The sequence below is a fragment of the Nicotiana tabacum genome, chromosome 5 (assembly GCF_000715075.1).
Source record: "Nicotiana tabacum cultivar K326 chromosome 5, ASM71507v2, whole genome shotgun sequence".
NCBI lineage: Eukaryota > Viridiplantae > Streptophyta > Magnoliopsida > Solanales > Solanaceae > Nicotiana > Nicotiana tabacum.
This window is the reverse complement of record NC_134084.1, coordinates 158,792,090-158,804,845: the sequence shown is the minus strand read 5'-3', so window position 1 is coordinate 158,804,845 and position 12,756 is coordinate 158,792,090. Positions and strand designations below refer to the sequence as shown.

At 33.3% G+C, this 12,756-nt stretch overlaps 1 protein-coding gene across 1 annotated transcript; it reads right to left on the bottom strand.

Moving 5' to 3' along the window:
* Positions 1 to 5,506: 5,506 nt before the first annotated feature.
* On the bottom strand, positions 5,507 to 6,324 carry LOC107801879 (uncharacterized protein At1g08160-like). The gene has a single exon (XM_016625283.2). The coding sequence runs from the start codon at positions 6,230 to 6,232 to the stop codon at positions 5,627 to 5,629; it is 606 nt and encodes a 201-aa protein (XP_016480769.1). The 5' UTR covers positions 6,233 to 6,324; the 3' UTR covers positions 5,507 to 5,626.
* Between the last annotated feature and the right edge of the window lie 6,432 nt (positions 6,325 to 12,756).

Here is a 12,756-nt window from a genome sequence, read left to right as displayed (position 1 = left end):
AGACCAACCCGAGTCATGGTATCCATGAACCGCAACATACCGCCTATGACCTCTTGGAAACCCGATGCTGTCATGAAGTCCGTCGGGGTAGGCTCAGCTGCGGGCACCTCGCCCTGCTCCTCTATGATAGTATCCCCCGTAGGATCTGCCGGTGGTGCAACTGGGGCAGATCTAGGATGCCCTCATCCCCTACCTCAGGCCGGTGCCCTCCCCCGGCCTCTGCCTCAACCTCCAGCAATGGGGGAAGAAGCTCCTCCCGGGTCTAGAATATCTGCCATGCACGTCCTCACCATCTGTGAGAGAATAAAAGAAGGAAATTTAGTACACCATCAAATGCACGATAGGAGGTGAATAAATAGTAGTTTTGCTAACACCCTATAGCCTTTTGAAGATAGATACAGACGTCTTTGTACCTATCCATAAGACTCTATTAGGTTTGCCCATGACTTGTGAGACCTATGTGAACCTAGTGCTCTGATAGCATGTTGTCATGACCCAATTCCATCATAAGTCGTGATGGCACCCAACACCGTTGTTAGGAAAGCCAACCCTAATCAACTAGAGAGTTCTCATTTACTTTTACCAAACAATCCCAACATGCTCTAAACTTAAATTCAAAACAAGAGTTAAATTAATCAATCCATAATAATAGATATACAACCCAAAATGATAGTCTACCAATGTGTGTGCCAGAAACCGGTGTCACAAGTACTAGGGCAACTAGAATGTACAAAAGAATATAACTACCCTACTGTCTGGAATATGATAGACAGATATAACAAAAGAAGAGAAGAGACCCCGACATGATGTTGAACGACTCAGAAGGGGTAGCTCACCGTGAAATCTCGATCAAGTATCAAGGGTGCGCGCCGGCTGAATAGCTAGATGCACTTGCCTCAGATCCTGTATAATTAAGTACAGAAGCATAGTATAAGTACATAAAAAATATGTACCCAGCAAGTATCCAGTCTAACCTCGAAGAAGTAGTGATGAGGGGTCGATTTGACACTTACTAAGGTCAATATAAATGATATTTAAGGATTTTGCTAAGCATGGATAGCATAAATATAATAGCAATCTCAGAATCAAGGAGAGAACGATATATCAATTTCAGTCATGTTATAAAATAATTTGCATTTTAAAGCATTTAAACAGAGTAAATCATGGGCAAATTCCACATAAATAACATGCTCACATTATGCCGAGGTCGTACGGCCCAGTCCAACAAAAATATAATTGTGCACTGCTAGAGGGTCGAATGGCGCGAACCATAGATGCATCTATTTCTACTGAGGCGATTGACCTGATTCACAAATAGCAATTATAATCAAGAAGGCACATAAAGGTGCATTTATAGTCAAATAAATTCATACAAGTTCTCAAGTAGGTGCGTACATTCGTTTATATTTATTTTCAATCCCTAACATGTCCTAAGTGATCTCAGCTGCAAGCAAGAACATGAGCATTTGCAAGTATGGCATAATATGGGTCCCAAACTACCCGAAAAATTAGCATAATAGTAGTTACGCACGGACTCTAGTCACCACGTACGTACATAGCCCCCACAAACAATCACACACATGCATTTATTTAATTCACCTGGGGTTTAAATCCCTCTTACGAGGTTAGAAAGGAGACTCACCTTGCTCCAAAGCTTACTTCCAAATTCAAGAACGTGCTCAAAACCCTCAATTCAGAGCCGAACGATCCAAAACTAATCAAATGGGGTAAGAACTAGTTAATACAAGCTCAAGAGTTCATATTCTAGCTATTAGAGTAATTTTCCAACCATAATGCGAAGTTCCTAAAATTCATCCCCAGGCCCACGTGCCCGAATTTTAGAAATTTTTGAAGAAAGTTATTACCCATAACCTAAGGATCAAGAATATATGATTTTGACTCCATTCCATAACAAATTTCGTGGTTAGATCTTGTTTTTATCAAAACCCTAGGTTTTACTCTAATTCCATGATTTTCACTAAATTCTATGTGTTAATCTACCCAAAACCCAAGTATTAAACTCACATTAAGTGGAAATAACTTAACTCACAATGCTAGGTTGAAATCCCCTCTTTGGAAGCTCCCAAATCACCTAAGTGTAGAAGTGAAATGAAATAAATGGCCTAAATATTTTTAAAAGTTGTGTCCAGATCTCTGATGTTGCATTTGCGACATCAGGTACGCAAATACGAAGGTCGCAATTGCAAAAAAACCATCGTAAATGCGAACCTGGGCGTCCCTCTACAATGATCGCAAATGTGGATCCTGCTGGGTTCGCAAATGCGACCATTGCCCCAACCCAGGCTTCATCGCAATTGAGAAGCCTTCCTCGCAAATGCGAACAATTCCTCGCATTTGCAAGACCTGCAACTCTGCCCAGAAACAACAGAAAATCTGGGATGTTTTCACTCCCAACTCACGTCCGAAACTCACCCGAGCCCTCGGGGCTCCACTCCGAGTACTCACACAAGTCCAACAACACCATGCAAACTTGCTCATATGATCAAATCACTGAAATAACATCTAAAAGTACGGATTTAATACCAAAACACATGAAATCCTCAAGAATATTTGAAATTCCTATTTTTACAACCGGATGTCGAATCACGTCAAATCAGTTCCGTTTCTCACCAAATTTTATATATATGACTTAAATGTTATATTGGACCTGTACCGGGCTCCGGAACCAATATACAAGCCTGATACCAACATGATCAAACATTATTCAATTTCTTTAAATCCTTAAATTTTCAGTTTAATAATTTTTAACAAAAATTCATTACTCGGGCTAGGGACCTCGAAATTTGATTCCGGGCATACGCCCAAGTTTCATATTTTACTACGGACCCTCCAGGACTGTCAAAACATGAGTCCATGTCTGTTTACTAAAAATATTGGCCGAAGTCAAACTTGGCCTTTTAAGCTAACCTTAAGGAACCGAGTGTTTCGATTTCAACCCGAACTCTTCCAAATCCCGAACCAACTATCCTCACAAGTGATAAATCAGTTAAAGCAAGTACAAAAAGTTTTATTTAGAGGAACAAAATTCTAGAAAGTAAAACGACCAATCGGGTCGTTACAAGTAGTGAGCTTCATTCTTACCAATGCATATGGTTCTTTGTTGGGAAGATTGAAGTCTGAAGATGTCCTAAGTGTTTTGACTCGCTTATACAATAACTATAATAACTCTTTCTCTGAGGCTTTTTATGACAATATTGGAGGTGATATTAGTATGAGTGAAGCTGGTGATCTGTTGCAATCTAAGTGGGAGAAGCTTTTGGAAGAGGAGGGAGATATTAAGAAAAAGTCTGATCTTGAGATATACTTGATGGATGATGTGGTGAAGACCAACAATTTTAATATATTGACATGGTGAAAAGCTTCATCTAGTAAATATCTAATAGTTTCAAAGATTGCAAGGGATGTTCTTTCTATTCCTATTTCTATTGTTGCATCTGAGTCAGATTTTAGTACAGGTGGTCGAGTTCTTGATTCTTATCAGAGTTCTTTATCACCTTTTTTTTTAAAAATTTATTTGTACTCAACAATCGATACGGTCACCTTCCAAGGAATACAAGTTTGAAGACATGTTGGAGGAAGTCGAGAAAATTGAGCAAGTTGAAGAAGGTAATAATTTATCTTTGATTCACAATGAATATAGTTATTTTTGTGTATTACTTAATATTAAATATGTTAATTATTTTTTTTATTTCAGAATATCTAGACTCACCTTTCAGGATTGAATAAAGGGATAATTAAGTACAATTTGCTCCAGGACTATTTTTGGAATTTTGACCACTTCAAGATAATTAAAAGATGTTCTATTAGTTTCTTTACTTTTGTGTATAACCTTTCTGTTTAGCCTAAAGTATTTTATTATTTACAAATGTTTCAGGTATTACAAAAGATTATCCCAAGGAAAAGGATGGAACTGCAATGGATCTCCCAAAGATTGGAATTTGGGCCATTATGCCTTTACTAGAATTCTGGAACATGCTCTTGTGGATTAAGATGCCCAACTTCTTAAAGTTTAATATATTCTTTTTTTGTTTATTTTCTATAACTCTGGGATGTAGTGTCTACTCTTAAAATGTTGGTGATAATTCGTATGTAGAGTGCAATATAATTTGCAGTTTATCTTTTTGGCATGACTCTTAGCTGTAATTCTATGAATCTTGGCTGTTAGTATTTGCAAATGTTTCACAGTTTCAGGTATTTCTATGACTTTTGGCTGTAATTCTATGACTCTTGAATCCTTTTTAGCATTGAGACTGTAACACAAAATGGATTATCACATTCGTATATTATCACCAATGGTTTAAGTTGTAAGGAATGACTAAATATCCGGTGCACTTATATCTTTTCTTAAAGATGATAGAAGTATTTATGCATAACTTTAAGGTGTAAGAATTTAACAAATGGTTCAAAGGAATGAGTAAATCTCTTGGCACTTCAATCTTTTCTTGAATTTTCTGGAAGTAATCGTTCACATATGGTTGTAAGCAGCATAATTTTACACATTCTCAGTTTGCATGTTTTGAAGGATTATCCTATTCTATTGTTGGGCTAGTTTTTTTTGAAAGATTTCATTAGAGATAGAAGAATACGATGATAATTGGTATCAAAGATTAAAGGAAGGTCATGTCAAGGAAATGATTTCAGGTAAAGTTTATCGTTGTCCATTCTATACTGGAAGAAAATAAGCAAGCCTACAACATTAACGATCTCGTGCAACATTCTTCAGATGTGAGCAAAGGCTCAAAAGAAAGATACTAAAGAAATATTTTGGAGTATAAGCTTATCGGAATCAGAAAAATCCGTAGAAAATCGAGATTGAAAAACCCGACTTTTACTGCTACCCGATATAGTTGGTTTGATTTGGTTTTGATAAAAATCGGACCAATCCGGTCCATGTACACCCCTACTTCTTTGGTCTACCTCTACATCTTCTCAGCCCCAATAGGGCCAACCTCTCACACCTCCTAACTGGGGCATCTGCATTTCTCCTCCTCACATGCCCAAACCATCTAAGCCTAGCTTCCCGCATCTTGTCCTTTACCGAGGAAACTCCCGCTTTAGCCCGAATATCTTCATTTATGATCCTATCCATCATCGTAAGCTCACACATCCATCTCAACATCCTCATTTTTGCTACTTTCATTTTCTGGACATCCGAGATCTTGATTGGCCAACACTCAACCCTGTGCAACATAGTCGGTATAACCACTACTCTGTAAATTTTGTCTTTAAGTTTAGGTGGCACATTTTTGTCGCATAAAATACCGGATGCGAGCCTCCACTTCACCCATCTCGCTCCAATACGATGTGTAACATCTTCGTCAATCTCCCCATTTTCTGGGATAATATACCCAAAGTAATAAAAGGAAAAAGTAGATAGAGGGATTAGTTATTTGAGATCTGTAACTCTTTTAATCAAGTGGTCTAGCTCAAAAATAGCTATTATATATATTGAAAAGAGATTCCGAACAATTACATATATCACACATTCAAATGAAAATTTTCAATGAAAAGGATAAAATGGATTACAAAAACTCATCACAAAAGTTCATGAATAGAAAAAAGAACATACAATTGACATGCACCATACAAAAAAAAAAAAAAAAACTTATAAGTCCACGTGACAAGTGGTGGTCTGAGAACTCTTTGTTGAAGAAACAGGCACCATAGGTTTACACAAAAGCTTCAACTTCCGATGACTAGATTTCCAAATTCCAACCTTAAACCTTATCTTAGCCCTAACTTTGATCACCATTTCCACAGCTCCGGCCGTCCTCTCCGTCTTCAAATCACGAGCAACATCGCCGTACAACGCCACGTCTTTCGCCGGAAGAAAAAGATCCAAATAAGTAACGTTACGACGAGGCTGAAAGAATGGTTCCACATTGTTGAAAGCAATTTGTTGAGAGTTGTAAAACAGTTTCACTTCAATACTGTCATAATATATGGAAACCCTACTATTGGTATTGAAAGCTTTTAACGTGAAGTTGAAATTTCCATACAAATGGTCATTTTTGGTCATGTTGTAGCCATGCAATGAAGCATTTTCAATTGAGTAAATTGGTTTTCGTGGCTTCACTGCTAACCAAATGACAAGTATTGTTATGCCTACGATGACGATTAGGGTTAAGAGTATAAGGGCTATGCATTTCAACGGGCTGAGCCGCCGTGGCTTGGCGCTGTTTTGCGGCGGTGGTGCGGTCACAACGGGCATTTTGACGGTGGAGATTGTGGAATGAAGAAGTTGCTACAATTGATCAAAATTTTGATCAATGTAACTAATTATATACGAAAGAAAAATTAGAGAATTTTCATGTGGAGAAGCTACTGTACTTTTTTCTAATTTCAAAGTTGTTCCATTATCTAGGGAAAAGAAGATAAAGGTTAAAGGTGACAACTATGTCTTCTTTTTCTTTTAGGCTTTTGGTTCCTTGACTGTAACTCAAGAGATCTAAGAGTTGCCAACCGGTGCGGAGCTAGAGCACGACCTAGATTCGACTGAAATCAGTAGCTTTTATCCAAACTATGTAGTATTTGTCTGAAGAAATTCATCGAATATATGCAATTTATTAATTTAGAACCCAGTCAGAAGCGGATTTAAAGTTAATGAGTTCCTATAACGATCTCAAGTTAATATACAATAGTTTATGAGTTCCCAATATAATAGTTATAGATACTTAATTAATTTCTTAATATATGTACGTACAAGGTATGAATAAAAGTTACTGGGTTCCGGTGAACCTGATTTTCATGCTTTGGATCTGCCCCTGAACACAATAACTTAAACAGATTAGATTCTCGAAATCATAAACCGCAAATCCTAACTCCACCTCTAGTTGCCAACTCCAATTATCCAATGAATATGTGTCGTTTTTTACTTTTTCTGTAATAACTTTTGTTATTCTATTGAAGCGTATATTTTCCTTTGTTAACTCATAAAGACACACAGTAATTATTGCATGAATATTCTTATCTTGCATGAAGAAAAAAGACAAGGAAAGGGTGCGTATTACTATATCTTGTTGATATATATAATACATGCTTAGTTAACAAGTTATTCGAAAACCATCTCTCTAAAGTTATTCTTTAAAGATGTTAATTTGATAGATATGCCTATGCATGTTCTCAAAATAGACAGAAAATAATTTATCTAACGAAAAAGTTTGCTATATATGATCTAAAAATGGGAAAAAACACTTTTTTTAATCATGTAGTCATTTTTTTCGGTTAGTTTCCCCACTTCTGGTTTTTGGTTTTTTCTTTTTCAGGAGCATGCGACATACTACTATAATATATGTAAAAATAGCATGGGCTAACCAGTTTTTGGACTGATTATTCAAAAATAGCCAACGTTTGCAAAGTCATTGAAAAATAGTCACTATTTTACTGCAACACGGAAAGTTCCTGCATAATATACTAGCCATCGGTGCACCTGTATGTGAACTTCCAGCATACTATGCTAGAACTTCAACACGCGAAAAATTCCAACATAATATACTGGAGATTGGAGCAGCTGTGTATAAACTTCCAGCATATTATGCTGGACCGGTATATTATATTGGAACTCCAGTATATTATGCTGGAAATCCAATATATATACTGGAATTCCAGTATGCTTATGCTGGAACTCCAGTATAATATACCGGTGTATTTTCCGTATTTTGAACAGTGTTTTCGTTCAGATTTATCTTTATATGAAAAATGGTCAAATTTCGATTACTTTTGAAACTGTGGCTATTTTTGAATAACCACTTTTTGAATTGCTTCATAATATATAGTACTATATAATATAACCTATAAAAAATACATTACAACAATGAAACAGGGTTTTACATTTGAATCAAGACCTTGTCAAAAATTAAAAAATTATTTGGTGACTCATACCTACAACTCTGGGGTTGTAGCTGGGGTGCTGACCATCTGAGCAACTCCTTGTTACACTTGGTTTAATCAAAGATTAAACGTCCTTGTATAACACATGGGTCAAAATAGGAATAAAGTAGTAATAATTACTCATATATATTGACCAAAACCGTTATTTCCCCTTATATATATATAAGAGGGCATGAAAGAGATGACTTGACACATCTCTTAGGCCAAGAATCACATTTATCTTTTTTCTCAAATTTTTGAATTTTTACTTACTTTTTCTGCATATTCCCATTTATTATAGTATGATATTTAAGAAAACTCAAAAGTCACGTCCCACATTCTCTTAATTATACGTCTACCGGAAAGTCACGTCCTACAATCCTCCTCTACAATCCTAATTAACCATTCCAAAATTGTCTGTTTGCTTTCCATTGTTTACTGTGGGTAATTTATTTAATTGAATTTATTATATCATTATTGCTGACTACCGTTTGTTTTCTCTGAGAAACTCAAATAGTATCAATTTATTTTAGTAATCACCACAATAATATCGCGATAATCACTGTATTAATATTGCAAAATTCCTCAACTACTCTATATCGAATATTTAAGGACAGAAACTGATCCAACAACCAATATGGATGTGAAACAGAACACATGATCTAAAATTTTATGAAAACAAGATCATACAGGTTCATATGCTTGAGGAGGAAATCAATTTGTAATCATCGAGAAGCAATTGCACTCCGCCTGCTTGCAAAACCGCACGTTAGAGTTGGTTATTCAGAGGAAGCAACATTTTACTGAAGTAATATCTTATATCTAAGAGCACAATTCTATTCTGGATGATGGTTAATGTGATAATTTTTTTGGTTTCCAAGAAGTGAATAAAAGGAAGAAAGTTAAATTTGGAAATTATCCCCAAAGTTCTAGCAAGTTCAATTCTTGGAATGTCTCTAAGAACAGATAGGATGAAGTGAAAACTATAATATTATCCGCATAATATTAGCATAATTCCATCCATTGAGTGAATATGTCCTTAGAACAAGTGCTATAAGACTTCTCGCATTGAATTTTGGGATATCAATGTGAGGAAAAACTATGCAAAACTTACAGGAAGGTATAAGAAATATTGATTTTAGTATCCATTTATTTACGCATTATATATTCATGTGTTATTTTTCATAAATTTCTATTTATTTTTTTTAAATTATAGGAAGAAGAATGCTTTGAAAAAGCTAAGTTCGGACGTAGACCGTGAGAATGGCATCGTTTTTCCTTTTTCATTTCTTTTTTTTGTCTTCTTTCCTTTTAAGGTTGTTTTCTTTCAAATTATACGGGCAAGTTGTCTTTACTCTTTTTTATTATTCTTGATTTTCTATGTTTACCTATTCAAGTTAAAATGCGCAATGAATTGTTTTATATTTAAATTAAAATATCCCTCAGTAAAAGACATCAAAAGTATAGGGTGGCTTTTTCACAAAGTACATAAGAATATTTGGACTTCTTTTATTTCCTTTTAAAACTTATAAAACTGGTTTTTGCTCATATTTTAATTTATTAATATGTTCGCGCGGACAAATACAGTAGTTAGTAATCTATATTATTATAAAAGCATGAATATAATGTCGGTTTATAAAAATAACCTTATAATATTAAGCATAATTACTCACAATAGAAGGACATAATCGGAACTCTAGATATTTGTAATCCTATTAGCTTTTGGATATAATACTACAAGTTAGGAATCCTACATTATTACCATTCTGAATCTTATTTGTATAATTAATTTAGAGTATAGAAATATAATACTAGGGTACGAATTTGCTTCAATAACTAAAGCTCAATTAATTTTCAATACATATCTAGATGGCAGCCATGTTTCCCTATGAAAATTTAATGGCCTTGATTTCATCTTCTTTTTCTCTAAACATCTAAACCAATTTTCTCATTCAAGACAATGAAAAAAATTATTGAACCCGACACAAAGTAATGAAAAGCTCACGATACATATTTTTTTTCCTTCAAATTTGAAAATCATATTCACTAACAAAATCTCCAATATGTTACTATTGTTTTTCAAAATGGTAAACAAAGAAACAAGCTTCATGGGAAATGAAACTGAACGACAATTTTAATTATGAGTGTTAGAGCGAAGAAGAAAAAGATTTTGTGTGAGTTTCTCTATCTTCTCTGTAGTCTACAATCTTTTTCTCTACAACATTTGCTCAAGTTTCTCGCCCTTGGGCTTCGACAACGTCCGTGCATGTTGTCATGGAACTCGAGATGAAAAGGAAGGGGTATATTTCAACTAAATTATTTATTGAAAAAAGTAAAACGGATTCCTATTCCAAGCTAGATACGGAAATGGGAGCCTACAAGCACTACAAAAAAAAAAAAAAAAAAAAAAATTAGCTACGAACGTCGTCGTTAATCTGTCGCTAAAATGCTTGTAGCTAGCAGAATCTTTTAATAATCCATCGCTAATCCGTCGCTAAATGAGATTAGAAAGTTTGTTGGCCGAGCATATGGTGGTGTTCCTTTATCTTCATTCTTTATTTGGAACATGTTAGTACATATTAGCATGTTAACTTAATACCTTTAGAAACACGTTAGCTTTCCTATTAGAATAATTACTTTCGAGATAAAGAATTTTTAGTCATGTAGTTCTATTACTTTTAGGATATACTTCTTAAAAAATTCTATTACTAATTAATTTGAAAACGTATTATACTGTGATATTACTAATTTAATTTGAGAATGTATTATATTATCCAAATTCATTTAGAAAAAAGGAGAGCTTATACTATTATAAAGGCATGAATACAATATTGATAGACCAAAATAGTCCTAAAATATTAAATAGAAGAAATTATAGAAAAAGAATTAAAATAACATATTTTTTTGGACTACAAGACATTCTATGTTGATTTTTTAATATTTAATATTTTAAAAATAATATATTTTGTCAATTAAATTTTTATAAAATATGCAGGAAGGCTGAATAAAATCAATTTCATAAGAATCCTCCGTACTGACAGTACATTACCACTCCATAATATCTAATACTAAGAGAAAATAAAAGTAATATTAAATGGACTACATAAAGTGTTGAAATTGAGAGAAAATATCCTCATATTATATTTGGACTATTTTCCTACTCAAATAATATATCTTTTAATCAATTTTCCGGATAATATTAAAAAATATACTCAATTATTAAACAACAACTAAGAAATATTTAAAAATATAAATGTGTGAGAAATAGAAAGAAAAATGGTTGGTAAGAGTCAATACCACTAATGATTCTATACACATAAAGTGAAATGTCATATCGATCTTTTTACTCTTTGAAAAGAAAAGTTTGGTGGATAAAATAATAATTAAGATTAAATCTTCTAAATAAGAGATGACTAATATTAAAAATCCGAATCAACATAAAATAAATTATTTTTGTCTAAAGACCAAATAATTAAATCTTCAAATAATTATTTAGCAAGAGAATCCAATTAATTTTTTTTTAAAATTTATCATATGAGTAAAATTAATTTTCAAGTTAAGAAAAATCTTAGGGTATATAAATTTATTCCATAAAAAGAGTGTTAGAGATTAAAAAAATTTAAACACAAAGTAAAAAAATGTTATTATAGTATTAAGAATCAAACGGCCATACAAGTGTATGTTTGAGCACAATCAAAGCTAAATTCTGAACAAGAATAAGTTTTTAAGACTATATTATAAAGAGCCGACTCTTATAGCGGGATTATCCTTTGTAGATGCCTCCGGCAGAATCAAAATAACATTTCTATGTCATGCATTACTTGAAAATGTCAAATCAAGAGGCATGATATTGCTAGCAATAATAACAAAAAGATTTGATATACCTCTTCAAACAATTGAAATAACCATCATAAATATATCAAAGAAGAAAATACTGCTAAATTTATAAGAAAAGCAAAATTGATAATATCATCGCTTATGGCGCTAGAGATATATTGAATACAGTGAACCATTTGGTGAAAAACTAATGGCTTGGAAGGTAATTTCTGTCAGTACTATATATCAATAGTTACAAAATCGATGAAAGCAATGACCATAAAAACTAGCTTGACAAAATTATACTTGTGGACTCAAATTAAAAAGATTCAACTAACAAGAAATATAAGCAACAACAGGTCTTTAGTAACTTCTTGCTTCGTGTCAGAAATGAAAAAGAGCATCTAATAAAAGATGATTTGGATCTTTCATAACACTTGGTTATCAATCCCAATTGTAATAGTAGTGCATTTAATAAGAAAAATATTTCTATCAATAGATTAAAATGTAATTTATCCAAATTGCATGATAGAAATTAAAAAGCTATCTTAGCTAGCAGAAATAAATGTATTGATCAACTAAACAAAAGGTTGATTGAAAAATTTTATGGTAAAAATAAGATATTTTTCAGTTTTTGACTTAGCATACAAATAATTACTACCATGAAGAATACTTAAATACTTTAATACCAAATGACCTTATACCACACAAATTTATTGTCAAGTTTATTATTTCTTATGTATGTCAGTGTCATCGTATATGTAATACATTAAGTTAAAATTGCTCTTCCTTTACATATAAATTGATTTGAAGAAAACTATGCTCGTCATGCTACTGAAAATCTTAGATCCACTGAATAGCTTATATAATAGCACATAGATTGTATATAGAAGTTTTGACAATAACGTCATACATGCAAAAATTATGATGCTGGTCAATGTATTTCTAAGTATATTATTATCCCTGAATTCAACTTTCATCTTCCGAAACTAGAGAATATCCTTTTAAATTTGTGTGAAAATAATTTTCGGTATGTTTATGTTTTGCAAT